The 19,264-nt window shown below is 33.3% G+C and overlaps 1 protein-coding gene across 2 annotated transcripts; it reads left to right on the top strand.

The window, feature by feature from the left end:
* The first annotated feature begins 5,958 nt into the window (after nucleotides 1–5,958).
* LOC127103499 (uncharacterized) lies at nucleotides 5,959–10,966 on the top strand. 2 transcript variants are annotated; one of them, XM_051040751.1, is made up of 7 exons: nucleotides 5,959–6,415; nucleotides 6,509–6,567; nucleotides 7,101–7,160; nucleotides 7,236–7,305; nucleotides 9,988–10,057; nucleotides 10,541–10,567; nucleotides 10,681–10,966. In XM_051040751.1, the coding sequence occupies exons 1-7, from the start codon at nucleotides 6,173–6,175 to the stop codon at nucleotides 10,728–10,730; spliced, it is 579 nt and encodes a 192-aa protein (XP_050896708.1). In that variant the 5' UTR covers nucleotides 5,959–6,172; the 3' UTR covers nucleotides 10,731–10,966. The 2 variants fall into 2 exon arrangements, with proteins under 2 accessions (XP_050896708.1, XP_050896709.1); XM_051040752.1 differs by lacking the exon at nucleotides 10,541–10,567.
* The last annotated feature ends 8,298 nt before the right edge of the window (nucleotides 10,967–19,264 follow it).

Raw genomic sequence — 19,264 nt, 5'->3', positions numbered from 1 at the left:
CTTCTATTCCCTTTCCCGACTATTAGGATATGAGTTGTCTTACTCGATTATCTGAGTAATCGTCATCCAACCAAAAATATCTCAACACATCAAATCTATCCTTTCCTCGCCCTCGTGCAATCAAAACCAACCAAACAAAACATCAAACACATCAAACCAACTCGTCACCCTTGTGTGATCAAAACTCTTTTCAAAAAGAACACTATTTAATCCTTTCTGATGCGCACAACAAACTAATGCTTAAGCCTCCGCCGAGAGTAGACAAGCCAACGTTTAGCCTTTAGGATGCGATCTAAACAGTCGTTCATTAAAAGACAACAACCAACCGTAGTTCCTCGAACTACGAATGCTCTGATTTCCTTATTATACCATAAGGATACGTAGGCAGGAGATTACTGTATCTTCGCGAGCACACTAATAAAAAACCTCCCCTTTCCCTCTCCAAGGTTCTCATCCATTTCTATTTTTAATAACCTAAAGATAACAAACAAATATAAATTAACACTCGAAACACACTATTGAACTAAAAGGTTCCCGTTGAGTACAACTGACGTAAGGGGTGCTAATACCTTCCCCTTACGTAATCCACTCCCGAACCCGAATATGGTTGCGACGACCATTATTCTATTTCCTAAAGGTTTTATCGATATTTTCCTATCCCTTCATTGGAATAAATAAAGTTCGGTGGCGACTCTGTTCGAACATAAAATTTTTCCGCGACCATCGCGAGGAATCGTATTTTTCGAGATGCGACAGGTGGTGAAGGGAAAGGCAAGGAAGTTGCCAAACCCAAACCCATAACTCCTGCTTTGAAGCCTATTGGAGGAATAGAAAAGGAGGGCACCTCCTTCCATTGCGATAAGACCGGACACTATGAGAGAAACTGCCCAAAGTACTTGGAAGATAAGAAGAATGGAGTAGAGACTTCAACTTCGGGTATTTTTGTTATTGAAATTAATTTATCTACTTCTGCATCATGGGTATTAGATACTGGATACGGTTCTCACATTTGTACCAATGTGCAGGGGCTAAAAAGGAGTAAAGATTTGGCAAAAGGTGAAGTTGACCTACGAGTTGACAATGGAAAAAAGGTTGATGCTTTAGCCGTAGGAACTTATGTATTGACTTTACCTAGTGATTTAATAATTCAGTTAGAGAACTGTTATTATGTACCTGCAATTAGCAGGAATATTATTTCCGTTTCTTGTTTAGACAAGTTTGGTTTTTCATTTATAATAAAGAACAATTATTTCTCCATTTATTTGAATGATATATTTTATGCTACTGCACAAATGAACAATGGATTATATGTCCTTGATCTTGAAATGCCTATTTATAACATTAATACTAAAAGGATGAAATCTAATGAGTTAAATCCAACTTACCTTTGGCATTGTCGATTAGGCCACATAAATGAGAAACGCATTTCCAAACTCCATAAAGACGGACTCTTGGACTCTTTTGATTATGAATCATATGAGACATGCATATCTTGTTTAATTGGAAAGATGACAAAGTCTCCATTCACATGAAAAGGTGAAAGAGCTAATGATCTTTTATCCCTCATACATACTGATGTATGTGGATCATTGAACATACCAGCCAGAGGAGGTTTTCAGTACTTCATCACATTTACTGATGATTTCAGTAGATATGGTTATGTGTATTTAAAGAAACACAAATCAGAGCCCTTTGAAAAGTTCAAGGAATTCAAGAATGAAGTACAAAACCAAATAGGTAAGAATATTAAAACTCTTCGATTAGATCGAGGTGGTGAATATTTAAGCCTAGAGTTTGATGACCATTTGAAAGAGTATGGGATTCTATCCCAACTTACTCCTCCTAGAACAACCCAATGGAACAGTGTATATGAGAGAAGAAAGCGAACCTTGTTAGACATGATCCGGTCTATGATGAGTCACGCCGATCTTCCAAACTCCTTTTGGGAACTTGCGCTATTGACAATAACTTACACACTTAACCATGTTCCATCCAAAAAGGTTGAGAAGACACCATATGAGATATGGAGTGGTAAGAAACCACATATGTCTTACATGAAGATTTGGGGTTGCGAAGTTTATGTGAAACGACAAATTTCAACTAAGCTTGAGCCAAAATCTGACAAATGCTTATTTGTGGGCTATCCTAAAGAAACAATAAGGTATTACTTCTACAATCCTTCTGAGGGCAAAGTGTTTGTCGCTCGAATTGGAGTTTTCCTAGAAAAGGATTTTATTTCCAAAGGAATCAGTGGGAGGAAAGTAGAGCTTGAAGAAATTCAAGAATCACAAAGCATTGATACATCTATGGAGGAATTAAAGTAGGAAACACAAGTAGTTATGGAAGAGCAACCTGCTCAAGTAGAACAAGGCCAACGTAGGTCAAGTAGGATACGTCACCTACCTGAGAGATATGGATATCTCATAACTGGTCAAGGTGATGTATTACTCATGGATCAAGATGAGTATGTGACCTACCAAGAGGCCATAATTAGTCCCGAGTCTGAGAGGTGGCTAGAAGCCATGAAATCTGAAATGGATTCCATGGACCTTGGTAGAGCATCATGTAGGAGTTAAACCTATAGGATGCAAGTGGGTCTTCACAAAGAAGACTGACATGGACGGTAAGGTACATACCTATAAGGCAAGACTGGTTGCAAAAGGATATAAACAAATTCATGGGTTTGAATATGATGAAACCTTTTCACCAGTTGCAATGCTTAAATATGTTTGGATTTTACTTGCTATCGCTGCATATCATGATTATGAAATATGGTAGATGGATATCAAAACTGCTTTCCTTAATGGGAATCTTCTTGAGGATGTGTACATGACACGACCTGAAGGATTTGAAATACCAAAAGCTCAAAAGATATATAAGTTACAAAGATCAATCTATGGATTGAAGCAAGCTTCCAGAAGCTGGAATCTTTGTTTTGATGAAATAGTAAAACAATATGGATTCATCAAGAATGAAGATGAGCCTCGTGTCTACAAGAAGGTTAGTGGGAGCATGACCGTCTTCCTGGTATTATTCATTGGAAATGATGTCCCTACCCTACAACAAGTAAAGTCTTGGTTGGGGAAATGCTTTTCCATGAAGGACCTAGGTGAAACATCCTATATATTAGGAATCAGAATCTATAGAGATAGATCACAAAAATTGCTTGGCCTAAGTCAGAGTACATACATAGATAAAGTGCAGAGACGCTTTAATATGCATGATTCCAAGAAAGGATTCATACCTATGCAACATGGCCCGTGTCTATCAAAATACAATCCCCTTCAACTAAGGAAGAAAGGGATCGCATGAATAAGATTCCATATGCATCTACAATAGAATCTATCATGTATGCCATATTATGTACTCGACCAGATGTCTCGTATGCTTTAAATGCAACGAGTAGGTACCAATCTGATACCGGTGATGCTTATTGGGTAGCTGTCAAGAATATCCTTAAGTATTTGAGAAGGACTAAGGACTCATTCTTGATATATGGAGGTCAAGAAGAGCTTGCTGTAATTGGATACACCGATGCTAGCTTCCAGACAGATAAGGATGACTTTAGATCGCAACCTGGTTATGTGTTTTTCTTAAACGGTGGCGTTGTGAGCTAGAAAAGTTCAAAGCAACATACAATTGCTGATTTTACAACCGAGGCCGAGTATATTATTGCCTCAAGTGAAACAAAGGAAGTTGTTTGAATCAAAAAGTTCATTAGTGAACTTGGCATAGTTCCTAGCATTATGGATCCCATTGGTCTCTATTGTGATAACAATGGTGCTATCGCACAAGCTAAGGAGCCTAAATCTCACCAACGATCCAAACACATACTTAGGAGTTATCACCTCATTCGAGAGATAATAGATAGAGGAGATGTGAAAATATGCAGAGTACTTACACTTGACAATATTGCTGACCCACTGACAAAGCCTCTTGCGCAACAAAAGCATGATGGACATACTAGATCTATGAGCATTAGGGGTATGCCTGATTGACTCTAGTGCTAGTGGGATATTATTGGTGTAAGCCCTAGAGGCCAATACTTTTTCTACTTGTATCGAATTATTTATTAATAATAAAAGGCTTTTTCTTTATTATGTTTGTTTAATAAAGTCCCTAGAATAGCTAGTCTGTTTAATGTATCAAGTGTGACTTAATCATGAGATCCCATTAAACATAAGGACACTATTCTTAAAGTATCCGTAGTTGAGTTTTGTTGTGAAGTGGGATAACATTAAAGCATTAAGACTATTATGTATATAGACTGATGATCACATCTCATGGATCATGGATAAAGAGTTATCAAGTCTTAAACATATGTATGAATATTATGAGTAATATTTATACTAGATTGACCCACTATGAGAATACTATATAGAATGTTATGCAAATTGTCATAAGTTATTCTCATGGTGATAGTGGTGTATACCACCCTTCGACCTGAAACCACTATGGACCCTAGATGTAGAGTCGAGTGCTTTATTGTTGATCAAACATTGTTCGTAATTGGATGAACATGAAGACAGTCGATGGATACTCAACGAAGCATGCTGAAGGACATGAGTGACCTAGATGGAATTTTCCCATCCTGCATAACAGGATGAATGTCTAAGGGCCCAATATTGAACTGGACAAGGATGACACGGTATATGCCTTGCGTTCAATATAGACTAAGGGCAAAAGGCTAATTATACACATAAGTATTATCACATAAGGAATTGTCAGATCACATGACATTTTCGTGTCTTGGGTAGCAGTGATGTGTTGCTAAATACCGCTCACTGTTTATTATGTTAAATACGTGATTTAATATAATCGCCAATGCCGCGAAAACCTATAGGGTCACACACAAAAGGACGGATTGATGAGAGATAAAGTAAATAAGGAACACCGTAACGTACGATGCACTTAAGTGAATTGTAGAACACCGTAAGGTACAATGCACTTAAGTAGAATACGAAATATGGTAAGGTACCATGCACTTAAGTGATTTTGGTATATCATAAGATATGGGCCACATACACTTAAGTTGGCGTTTTAGCTTACAACCCACACAAGTGGTTCTATAAATATAACCCTTGTGCAGAAGCATTGAATCAGATGAAAATTTTGTTTCTCTCTCTCTTTCACTCAAAGCCTTCATTCGTAGCAGCTAACACTGAGACGGAAGGAATTCGTTAGTGTGGACTGAGTAGAGGCATTGTCACCATTCAATGTTCGTGATCACTCATTCGATCTGCATCAAGGGTTTCAATCGCCACAAGAGGTAACGATTCTATCACTGATCATGCCCATTCGTAAGGATCACTAAAGGAGAATTTTTTTAATTTTCGTTGCGTTTTGGATCGCTATTCTCCTTCACTCCTTTCATACTTGGTTTAGTAAAACTTTAACGAAGCAAAATGTGCAATTTCCACAACTTCTCATGCACTATTATTAATGTTGATGGAAGCTAGAATGACACACCAACCCGTATTGGCTTAAGTGATATCTTTTGCAACTATTATGGGACTTGACAATGCAAGTTCTCTCGTTTCATACCAAACCCTACAAATATCCTCTAAGTAGAACTTTGGGTCATTCACGAAAGACTCTCATTAGTCAAAGGTATGAAAGTTATTAACTCATCATACTACATAGACTCTTCTTTCGAATCAAACTCATCAAGAACCCCTTGAATAGTATCCTAAACATGCAATGTTGATCTCGAATATTTAAGATATCTTAAACTGAAAATGTATAGAGTTATCCCTACCTCTACAATGACAATCAAAATATTGATTTGATAACTAAATTCAAGACATCTTTTAAAGTTGATCTCTTAATCCACTTTCCCTATTTTCTAAAATTGAGTTACATCCTTGCCCACAATTCTATTTTTAAGAATTTAGTTTTTTTAGCCCGTAAAAAAATCTTGCAAATTTAAAATTATTGTTTTGTTTTTTAGTTTGTGACATCCTAGGAGTCCTTTCGGCATTCTATTAATTAAATAGCTAGTAATTAGGTTTATAAAGGGTGTAAGTAGAAGTTTTCAAAGAGTTAATTCATTCGGTGTTGTTGTTGTTGCCGAAAGTAAAGTGTGTTTTTACTCTATTTTATTAATTACTAAAATCCCCTTTCCAGAACCCTAAAATCCCAACCGTGATCTTCATCTTCTCAAGTGATTGAAATGGAAGTATCATGGTTGAGTGCAATTTTGGTCGGCGCCGGTTATCTCGCTTTCGGCTACTTCATTGGTTCTCACTATCCCCATCGTTTCTTTTTCTCGAATAGATTTTCATCCCTTAAAGAGAAAGATGATTCACTTCTCAATCACAACAATAACAGTAAGCAGAAGAAGAATAGTAAGTCCAAAATCAAAGACTCACTTGAGGTTGAACAGCTCGCGGAAATTCTCGAGGATTTTAAGATGGTAAATCACAAAAAAAAATTATTTTTTTTCTAACCTACTAATTTTATTTTGATGGGTTGTCTAAAAATTATTATTATTATTTTTTTTTTGTAGATACTCGTTGTTCGAAATGATCTTAAAATGGGTAAAGGAAAAATTGCAGCTCAATGCAGGTATGTAATCTTTGCTAATGTTACTTTGGTTTTGTTTGGTTAAACAACTTAGCTAAGTGTTTATCATATAAGTGCTTATGTATAAGTTTTTTATGACAAAATATAGAATAAAGCCAAAATGTTTTTATATAAGCTATAACTTACTTATAAGCTGTTTGTATAAGCTATCCGGGATAACTTGTGAAAATAATCATAAGTTGTTTCTATATGCTCTCTCAACTAGCATCATAGGTAGTTATTGCTGTAGTTAAGTTTGAATAAGCCAATCCAATCAGCGGCGTTGTTTGTTTGAAACTGTGAGTACCTTCCAAATAGATTACTATTGCTTAGAGTGTGAACATTAGGGTAATAAAACTCTCTATTTCTCTAGTTTGTTGCAGAAGTATCCTGGCATAGAGATCCCTCATCCATGTGAAGGGTGGACATATTTATTGCTCCTATTTTTGTTTTTTCGTTGCTTATTTATTTTTTATATTGCAAAAAACATGTTTAATGGTTCTAGCTCAGTTTTCTGTCTCTTTTTCTTTTTGTAGTCATGCAACGTTGGGTCTCTACAAAAAGGTTCTTTATCGAGCTCCAAAGGCTTTAAATAGGTACTGTCACTGGTTGAGCTTTTGGTCAGCTTGAATTGTGTAACTTCATTCTCAGTTTTCAATGCGAATGTGCAGGTGGGAGATGTCTGCGCAGCCCAAGGTTGTTGTCAAAATTGAAAGTGAAGAAGATATGCTGGCTTTGCAAGTATGTATTGTTTGATTCTTAGGGAAATCTTGTGCTACATTAGCTAAGTTCTCTTTGAATTTTTCTACGTTTTTACTGGATACCTGCTCACTATACATTGGTCAGTTATTGATTGTGATTATGACAACAAATGAAAAGGAGGACTAGGAAAGGGATGCTTTCGTTGAGGTGCAAGGCATGAAACTTGGGCTTAACTGTGAAAACCTTATCTGCAAACTTCAAACTTAGAAAATGCACCTATATGCTTACCGACAATTGCAATCATATAGGTTTTAAAGCTGTCCAAAAGAATACTGTGGCTTATATATATTAAAAAGCAAAGTTTGGTGTCTGGGATTGCTAGTTAACATAAATGAAGTGAAAGGTCTCTATAATAACAGTTTATAATTCGGGCTGTATATGATGATTGGGAAGGGAGAGGAAGTGGTGAAAATTATTCAACGGAAAAATTTTGATTTAAAAAAATGCCCAATTTTAAAGAAAAATATCCTTTTAATTTGTTAGGCTGAAAAGATTAATTGAATTATCTTTAGTTTGTACTAAATTGTATGGAAAAATACAAAAGAAGTTATAGATATGAAAGCTTTGGATAAGAGTTTGTAAATCGTGTTATAGACAATGAATGGCCTGGGAGAGAGGTATCGATAGCATAAAAAAATTGGCCACCCTAAAAGCTGAAGTGTTCATAGCTTGTGTTAAACTTTGAACTAAAGTAAATGAGCATTTTATATTTCATTTATAATTATTAAAGTAACTCCTATGAAAGGTTTAATAAGCCTACTTAGAAATTGTAGTAATCTATGAGGATGTAAATCACCAGGTCATTTATTTTAACAAATCTATGAGGATGTAAATCGCCAGGTCATTTATTTTAACAAAAAGAATAGCAGAAACAAGTTTTTATAATGCATTCAGCATATTATTAAAATCTCAAATAGTAGATATCATATAAACTAGGGGTGTTCGTGGTTCATGAATTGAATTGAACCGAACCATATTAATGGTTCAATCCAGTTTTTAAAAACCACTTTAGCAAAAAGTGGTTAATCTGTTTAATCAATTCAATTCGGTTTAAAACCAATTCAGAACTGGTTCATAATTTTAAACCAGTTTAATTTATTTAAACCAGTTTAAAACCAATTTTTTAAAAAATTGGATTAATTTTTTCACCAAATTCCAAACTGGTTTTTTTATATATTTAAAAAAACTGTTTCTTTTTTGTTTTTATAATAAAATTGAATTTAAAAATTGAATTCAAATCTGGATTTTTTAAAAATTGTTTCTTTTTTGTTTTTAAAAAAATTGAATTCATATTCATCACAGCGAATGCCACAGCCGACAACTTTTTCTGCTATGCACTTATATCATATGAGAACATTTGACTTCACATTTAAAAACACTACATAAACTTGTGATTACAAAAAGAATCAAAAATAAAAAGGTGTTATTGTATCAATTTTAGTATATACTCCGTATTAGAAATCTTGGTACGTATTTGGATTCATAAGTCTTAATATAGAAACATTGATCTTGATATATTTAGAATTTTTCAATTAGAATTGACATTGATTATTTAATTTTATTCAACATTTAATAATCATTTATTAAACTATATATATAATGTGAAATTGATTTTGATATATATAAGCATTTAATAGAATGTAAAATATATAGAAACAGTTATATATAAACATTTAATAGAAGGTAAAATATATAGAAACAGTTATGAATCATTTTGAAATCGATTCAAAACAAATAGAAGGTGAAATTGAAATTGATGTTGAGTTTGAATTGGAGAGAAGATGATTTAGGGTTCATATTTCATATTTGGGGAAGAACACGTAATGTGAAAATGAAAATGTTATGATAATAGTAACTAACTAAAAAATATTAAAAGATTATAATTAAAATATTTATCATTTTAATATAATGATTTATTAAGTTTATTGAATTTGTGAAATAATAGTATTTATATTTTAGATAAAATTGTGGAAAGAGTTTATAAGAGTTTAAACTGGTTTTTAAATTCAATTAGATTAATTGAATTGGTTAAAATAAACAATTCAATTTACTAACCATTTAAATGATTTAAGTTTTTTATGGTTCAATTCAGTTCAGATTAAGTATTTGGATCAGTTAACCAAATTTTTGAACACCCCTAATATAAACTAGGGTTAAATATGTTTGTGGTCCTCCTAAACATCTCATATTTCACTTTTAATCCCTCAATTTTTCCTTCAAAGAATAGTCCTCCTAAAAGTTTACCTCCACACTTTTGGCCCCTCCCGTTAAAACCGTCGCTAATTCAGTCGTTAAGTAGTGAACCGTCGCTAAGTTGTAAAACCCGTTGCTAAGTTGCAGGATGGACCAAGAGTATGGATGGAAATTTTTAGGAGGATTATTCTTTGAAGGAAATTTTGAAAGACTAAAAGTGAAATATGAAATATTTAGGAGGACGACAAACATATTTAACCCTATAAGCTATACTATTTGATATATGATTGGTATCATCTTTGTCTACAAATAAATGTCTTCTCATTCCATCTGAATCAATTTCTCCAAAATTAGGTTCTTACATGTTTATCTTCCAAACTATCTTAAATTTTTAGTCAAATGCATTATGTATGACTCTCCTATCTAAGATAGATTTTGATTTAGTGAAATTGTCACTTGTTGTTTTAGGAAAGGGCTAAATCTCTGAAGTTACCTACTCATATCACAATTGATGCGGGACGAACACAGATTGCACCGAGTAAGTATTTCAAACCACTCTTATTCCGTTGTTATCTGACTGATGTGTAGTGTTTTGCCACATAATTGGATCTTTTACCTGTGTTTGTGTTCTTTATCTTCCTAACGGAAATATGAAAAAATTATTAACGTCTAACACTTGATAGTTGATGTAAATATTCAAGTACTATAATTGTCTGGATATATCAATTAAACTGTGTCTGTAGAAGCCAGTACAACTAGAACTGAAACTAGAGATAGTTTTCAAGCAATCCCCTAATAATGAAATCCATGCTTGAAAATGCTGGTTCATCCTTGTATTCTGAAGAAAAGAGATGTGCAGTTGGTTCCTTTGGACTTTATAACTGTGTCTGAAATAAGATAGGTGGATTTACATTTTAAATAGTACTCAGAATGAATAACCTTCTTTTGTTACATATTCTATTTTTGTCCGGTATAATGTTAGTTTATATTTAATGCTTATGATAGTTTTTTTTTCTTCTAGATTCCAGAACTGTGATGGCAATTCTCGGTAATACTCTTCTCTAATATAATGACCATTTTTTTTCTGATGCCAGTTTAGCTTTTCCTTTTCTTTTCATATAGCTCAAGATAGTTCGATTTTAACATGATATTCATGTGCAGGACCTGTTGAAGTGGTAGACGAGGTAACAGGTGGACTGAAACTTCTTTAGTTGTCCAGTTTAGGCGGTTAATGATTTACCGTACGTTCCCTTACCTCCTTAGAGCCCCGGGAAGATTTGGCATGTTCTTTACCCACTCAAAATTTTGTAGTTTATCTTCAGTTGACAGTAGTGATGATGGTGAAAACTTGTAGTTGGAATCATGAAACTAGTACTAGTAAATACAGACGGTTGCAATTCATTGTTTTATATGAAATGTAGTGTCCAAAATTTATGTTATTGTACCATGATTTGTTTTGGAAGAAGTGACTATTTCCATGCCATCATAAACAAAACATGTATGTATCGGCATAAGAAAATACTAGTACCGATATGGATTTAATCTCATGATGAATAAGCAGCATTGTGAGTTAACATGTTTCACGGTGCTAATACTTATATGGATGATTGATACCATTGCAAATTCACTTGTTTTAAAAACCACTCAACTTAAAACCACTAAATTTCAAGAAAACCCAATTTCCGTAAATCACTTTTAGATTAGTTATTGTGTCAACTGGGCCATTTCTTTTGGAAGATAAATAGTTGAACAAACTTGGAATTAACTTTCTCTACCTTTGATGTAAACAAAATATATTTGGCAATTTCTTTTTTCACCTTTATGGTGTGGGTCGTACCTTTGAAAATTCAAAAATGTCTCCATACTTTTTCGAAGATGCATATTCGAACGTATTAAAGTCAAGTTTTTGCTAAAATTTAATTCAGAGATACATATGCGAAGATTTTTGGGGTGAATTTGCAGATACATCTCTGAAAAGTTTTTTGAAGTCATTTAAATAACGCTTTCATTAAGATGGTTTATCAATTAGCAATTTATTAATATTTATTCAACAATGACGATGTTAGTGTCGACTTTTTCATTTTACAAATTTTATGGTTTGCATTTTTTGTTTTTGCATACACAAGTTCTGGTTTGATTCTGCTTTAGAGTAAATTTCGGATATGTATATCCGAATAAACCTCGTACATATTGAAAAAAAATGATCCAAGAATTTTTCGGATATGCATATCCATTAACACCATTTTTTCGTAAAAAAATCAGGGTTTAATCAGAGATCTGAAAAGTGACCTGATGTCAGGACAAGATTTTTGAGGTCCAAAGTGACTCAGTACTTGTATAAATAGGGTGTCTCTCAACCCATGTTTTTTACAACAAGATAACGAATGCATATCCCCATAGACTCTAATACCATTTGTTGGGTCATGAGAAGGAGCATCAACATTGGACTAAGAGCAAAACACAAGTGAGAGAGACACCACATATTCACCAAAAACTTTAAGGTGATATGTGTGTGGATTCTCCCACTTATAAATGGTCAAATTTTCACATTTATTACTAATACGGAACTCCAACTCACACTTGACTTATTATTCTTAAAAACATTTGTCTATTTCAATTGTGCAAAACTCTCACTTCAATTTCGATTCTGCGACGACATACTTCTCGTCGATCTGAAAACTAAACTGAATACTCTCCTATGATATCCAGAAAATCAAAGAGTTATCAAGCTCGAGTATCGTTCATCATTGATTGACAGCGAAGAGAAGATACAGTTCATCAACTTTGAACTAAAGACGGATGAAGATTTACAGGTTATGTGGAGTACATTTTACCGTTACGCATCAAATGATTCGATTGAAGTGGATGCGAAGATTGAAAGATTCTCCGACGATATTATCAATATGTTGCAACATCCTAAACTACTTGTTTGTAACTATCTCTAATGTTAAATTTACGTTAACAACTATACTATCTATGTAATGTTGAGTGTTTCAATTTTTTGTCAAGTTGATTTTGTTTCTAAATCTTTCTCATATTGTCTTTATTTCTGGTTTGAAGTATCTGAGCTACTTTTGAATATGCATCTTCGAAATATATCAAAAAAATATTTGGTGATGCATCTCCGAACAAAAATTAGGTATAATTGGGATGTCTTACTCGTTAGCATTCAATTTTGTAAAAAACGAGTGTCTTTGGAAATGCATCTACAAAAATAGAATGTATTTTTGATTTTTAGCCAAGGATTTGGAAGAACCTATAAAGGTGGAAACAAATATTGTCAATATATTTGTACTGAATTATAGTGGAAAAGGTGCTATCACATTTTTCTGTGTTTGATTTGTCTCTACTTTGTTAATTTATATCAATAGTTTCGCTTTCACAATTACGGTGGCACTATGTTTTTTCAATCTCACCGTTCATTCAAACATCCATGTAATCTCAAATTATTGTGTTTAAGTCTCCTATGGTTTGCTTCAGGTAATAACAAACATTTCTTATGGAGAGAGAATTAAAAAACAGAGAAAAAAAGGGAGGGAAAGAGAGGTGAGAGAGTGGATTGTTAGAGAGATATAGAGAGAATGTTAGGGTGCAACCCCCTTCACAAAGTCAGTGGATCCTCTCCCCTGCATGGGATTGAGATTCTCTAACTTTCTCTTCTCTAACTTTGCCTAACTTTAGGCATTTCTTGTGGAGAGAGAGGTGAGAGAGTGGATTGTTAGAGAGAGATAAAGAGAAAGTTAGGATGCACTCCCCTCCACAAAGTCAGTGGATCCTCTCCCCTACATGGGATTGAGATTGTCTAACTTTGCCTGATTTTAGGCATTTCTTGTGGAGAGAGAATTGAAAAACAAAGAAAAATGAGAAAAGAGAGGCGAGAAAGTGGATTGTTAGAGAGATATAAAGAGCAAGTTAGGGTGCAGTCCCCTCCACAAAGTCAGTGGATCCTCTCCCCTACATGGGATTGAGATTCTCTAACTTTCTCTTCTCTAACTTTGTATGACTTTAGGCATTTCTTGTGGAGAGAGAATTGAAAAACAGAGAAAAAAGGGAAAAGAGAGGTGAGAGAGTGGATTGTTAGAGAGATATAGAGAGAAAGTTAGGGTGCAGTCTCCTTCACAAAGTCAGCAGATCCTCTCCCTTACATGGAATTGAGATTCTCTAACTTTCTCTTCTCTAACTTTGCCTGACTTTAGGCATTTTTTGGGGAGAGAATTGAAAAACAGAGAAAAAAGGGAGGAAAAAGAGAGGTGAGAGAGTGGATTGTTAGATATATATATATAGAGAGAGAAAGTTAGGGAGCAATCCCCTCCACAAAACCAATGGATCGTCTCCCCCTTCTACGTATCATTAAATTAGATTGCATCTGTGCAGTATAGAGAAAAAAAGGTTATGTTAGACTTCACAATTGCCAAACTAATAATCACCATCAATGTTTACAATTTAGGTTTGCCTAGTTATCAATTGTGTGAAAGAATGGTGTGTTTCATCCAAGACTAATTGTTGAAAGGGAAAAAATAATGAATGAATCGTATATTTTACCTTTTCAGTCAATACCCAAATCATATATAGATGAATTCTTGATCCTAAACCAATAGTTCATAATTAACATGACAAGAGAGAGATATAATTATTAGTCTTTGTCACCACATTGATACAGCAGTTCATCACAGATATAAGGACTCAAATCTTTGATTTTGATGCTCATACATTGGGAATCCAAATTCAAATTCAAAATAAATTGTATTATAAATGGAAATTATGCATACATTAAAAATCCAAATTCAAGAAAAAAATATATTATTAATGAAAAAACAGAAACTTATATAGACAATGAGCTCGTGCAATCTCATAGCTAAGCTTTTCAAAGAAGAGACATTTCTCTCTCTGCTCAAACTATTTCGATTCCAAATTGAATAATTCTTACTTTTTTCTTTTGCTATCCTTATCTTTTATATAATTATCATTGCTCTCTAGTCACATGAGCAAATATAACCCAACAACATAAATAAAATTTTAGTTTATATCCCTACCTTTCTTTTTATATCCATATTTTATAAAAATATCGCATATATTTTTAATTTATTTATTATTTTTTTTAAAAAAATATTTTTTAATTTTTATCTTGTGTTTTAAAAGACTTTTTAAAAAAAAATTGATAATCAATTTTTAAATATTTTTTTACTTTTATTTTGTATATCGAAAGACTTTTTAAAAGAGTTTCGATAGTCAGTTTTTAACATTAATTTTTCTTTTTTATATCGGAAGACTTTGCAAAAGAATTACGGTAATCAATTTTTTTTAATGTTTTTTAACTTTTTATTTTGCATATCAGAATACATTGCAAAAGATTTATTATGATACTCATTTTTTATTTTTATTTTGTGTATCGAAAGACTTTGTAAAAAAATTTCGTTAGTCAATTTTTAACATTAATTTTATGTGTATATGAAGACTTTAGAAAAGAGTTTCGTTAGTCAATTTTTTAAACATTTATTTTATGTATCGGTAAACTTTCTAAAAAAAATTGTTAGTTAATTTTTTAATATTTTTAAATTTAATTTTGTGTATCGAAATCTTTTCTAAAAAAAATTCAATAATTTAATTTTTTTATATTTTTTATTATAATTTTTAACTTTTAATAAATTATTTATATAAGGGTAACCAATGGAGTTCGACAACAATCACATAAAGGTTGGCGTTGGGTGGCTCAAAAACAAACACATGCTCCTTTCTTCTTTAGATCTCATTCATTCTTCCGTTAAACATGGCTCTTGTTCCTCGTTTTCGATAATCCGTTTGAATTCATGTATCATCAATCTCTTGAAGTCAGATTCTACTTTTATATAACGTTTTGGTTCTTGTTCAACAATGAAACAGTTTCGACTTTGTTTCTTGATTTTGTACCATTTATGCTCCAAATAAATTCCAATCAGAATCTAGATTCTCTTCACACCAATGATAAAACCATAACATTGATCCTTCATCTTCCATGCTTATGAATGTCCACTGCAAGTTATACTCAGAATGGATTTTGTTATTGTCGAATTATTGCATAGTTATTAATCCTAAATACTGAAAAGATCTATCCAAAATGGCATAGCGGAATTATAGAGGGATATTTTTTTTTGGACTAATTATATACCTATATAATTAAGGTAGATTAAATTTCTTTTAACTAATTATATCAATAGTTTATATATACATATTAATCCCAAAATCAATATATTGAAAAAAGAAAAAAAAATAATATAAAAGAAAAAACAACCTGAAAACGAATAGAAACACAATGAATCTAAAAGAATAGGATATAGAACAAAATAGAAAAGTAGAGAAAAAGAAAAATAGAAGTAGAATAGAGACAAAGCTGAAGCAATTGAGACGGAGGAGGAGTTAGGGCAAGAGAAGCTGCAAGCGAAAAATGGAGAAGAAACACGATGGAGAAAGGTGAAAACGTGAATGAGAGGAGAAAACACGAACGACTATAATAAATTTTCCAGTTTTAAATAGTTTTTCGGGTAAAAATGTCTTTTCGTACTAAAAAATAATCCTAAAAGCATAAAACTACTATGGGTCAGGAAGCGCTTTGCTCCCGTAACCCGTTGTCCCAGCTTACCTGACTATTATTTAAAACTGGGATGCGAGTCGTTCCTTCGTAGCGGAGGGTTACAACACCGGGAGAAAATCCTAGGATAGCGCCTGGAGGGACCATTATTAATAACTTGGAATAACTGTTCATCCGTATAAATCCAACCAACAAGATTTGCCTCCATAAAATCTAATGATTCCCTTTTCATAGTCCAAATGTCCTCCATCTTTGTCTCTATGTGTAATTATCTAGAGTTTCCAACAAAATACCAGTAATTTTTTACAGTTATCTAACAGTCATTTCACAATTAACTGATAGTTTCCATCAGTTATCTGATAGGTTGGATCAATGTTAGGAACTCAAATTCAAGAGAAAAAGAAATGGTATTATTAACGGAAAAATAATAACTATTGCAGACAATAAACCATTGCAATCCCAAGGCTACGCTCTTCAGAGAAGAGACAATTCTCTCTCTATCCAAACCATTTTGATTCTTATCTGAATAATTCTTAACCCTTCTCTCTTGCTACCCATATCCTTTATATAAATATCTTCTCAACCCTTCTCTCATATATAAATCCTTCTATCTTTCTATCCTTATCCTTTATATAAATATCATTCCCCTTTAACAATTAGCCACATCAACAAATATAACCCAACATCAACAAATATAAGAGGATTTCTTAATGCACCTTATATGCTTCTTATGCACCACACGAAAATTCTAAAATGCCTCTCAGTTTTCGAATATGCATCTCCGGACGCATCCAACACACACACACACACACACAACACAAACCATTATGAGTGGCACCCTATAAGTTTAGCTATTTTTATTTCGGAGATGCATCTTTGAAATATTTCAAGAAATATATTCATAATTGATCAGTTTACTAGAATTTCTGGAGCTACATCTCCGGAAGTTTAGATGGAATTTTGAAATATTTTGTCACATTTGCATGTCAGATATTTCCGGAGATGCATCTCTGAAATAATATGATAAAAGAAACAATTGCATGATCACACAACCATTATTGTCATTGTTGTTTTTCTCTACAAACCCTTACCAAAAACCTTTCCATTCTCAATCTATTTTTTCACTCCAAATCTCCAAACTTGTGGTTCATCATATCAAAGGGAGCAAAAGAAGTTAGAAGTTCATGTAAAGATCATTTATTTAATAGTGCATTGCTCACATTAATCCTGTATTCTGTTTGAAAAAATGAGTGTTGTGTCCGAAAATGTATCTCCAAAACGAGTATGAACATTTTCGGAGATGCATTTCTGGAACTAGTTTGTGTTCACTTTCCAACTTTGTTTTCAGCAGTGACATGTATATGTTGTAATTGTTTTCATTAGATATGGTGCACCCCGATGTTTTCTCAAAACAAGTTGTTTCTCCGAATGTCCAAGGTGTTGTTGTGAGGGTGATAGATGTTGGGAACTAATTTAAAAATGAGCAAGAGTTTGAATCTCGTGATCAAATGCTTCAATGGATTCATATGTAGGTCTCTAAAGTTGGATTTGGTGTGGCTATTGGAAGTCCCAAAATAGGTTCGGATATAAGATGCGCTTTTGTGACACTGACGTGCGAAAGAAACTGGAAATATATAACTCCACTCCAGATTTTTAAAAAAGACGACACCGGTTCAAGAAAATATGAATGTCTGTTTAAGGTGAGTGGCTATATGTTGGAAAATAAAACTTGGAGATTTAATGTCATATGTGGTTTGCATAACCATGATTTTGTGAAAAACTAGTCAGTCATCCTAGTGTGTGTCGGCTCATGCCGGAAGAGAAGAGATGTGTTGCTGACATGACATTGAATTTGATTCAACCGAAAAATATATCAAATATCAAGCAAGTGTAAAATATTCAGTATCAAACTAACAAGGCACTTATGGGGGATATAACTGAAATGCAACAACTCTTGAAACTGTTGGATGATAACGATTACGTGCCTAGGTATCAAACGTGTGAGGATGGAGTTACTGCTAGAGATATATTTTGAACTCATTTTGATTCCATAAAGTTGTTCAATACGTTTCCTACTATGATCATACTTGATTCAACCTACAAGACCAACAAGTATAGACTTCCATTATTGGAGATGGTTGGTGTTACATCAACTGAGAAGAGGTATTCATTTGCGTTTGCATTTCTTGAGTGTGAAAAATAAGACAATTTTACTTAGCCCTTATAGGTGTGTCAGACATTGTTGAAGGACCAAGGTAAGATGCCTAAAGTGATTGTTACCGGCTGTGATACCGCCTTGATGAAATTGGATGCAAATGTATTTTCTTCTTCTAATTCATTACCTTGTAGGTATCACATAACATAGGGACGAAACAGATAGAGTCTAAAGATGGAAAAATGGGGAAGGCGGGTCTGGTTGTGGAAAAACAATTGATGCATGGAATCGTATAATAATTTCTTTCATAAAAGAACTATATGTCACTTCCTTTATGCATTTCAGGAAAGTGTATGAAAAGTACCCGGATTTGTTGAAATATGTTGAAAGCATAATTCTTGACCAGGTAAAGGAGAAATTTGTTTGTGTATGGACTGATAATGTTAGACACTTTGGAAATACAACAACTAACAGAGTTGAGTCTGCCCATATGTTTACCTTGAAAATTGGTAAACAACCATTGATCTTCTAAATTTCTAAATTTGGTTGCTCACAGGATCGATCAGATTGATCCTAGGACATGTGCTAAGTATCTCGTAAACGTGGTAGTAATAAATGATCAAAACTAGACGTTAAATCATAGTTTTGAAGACAATTAAGAACGAAGGGTCACTTAAACGGAAGGAAAGGTTTTTAATTGGCGTTTATGACTAGTAAACAAAAATGAAATAAACGACAGGAATTATAAAGGATTAAAAAAATAGTAAAGTAAAGTTTGCAAGTACTGGAATCTTAAGACTGTAAGATAAAAGTTAAGGGTGAGGAAAGGAACGAAAGGATCTTAAATTTGCAAATGACGAAAGTAAAAATAGAGTGTTTGAAAGGAAGAAGCAAGGAAGAAGGTTTCTGGAAAGACAGTAAAGACAAATTTAGATTGATTTGAAATAAATAACAATGGTGTAGACAACGTACATTATGCGTTTTACAATTCTTCTTCACACGAATATTTAGTAAATTTGCAGATT

Source organism: Lathyrus oleraceus, chromosome 7, assembly GCF_024323335.1.
Source record: "Lathyrus oleraceus cultivar Zhongwan6 chromosome 7, CAAS_Psat_ZW6_1.0, whole genome shotgun sequence".
Lineage (NCBI taxonomy): Eukaryota > Viridiplantae > Streptophyta > Magnoliopsida > Fabales > Fabaceae > Lathyrus > Lathyrus oleraceus.
Note: the sequence above shows the minus strand (reverse complement) of the source record. Positions and strands in the feature narration are given on the sequence as shown.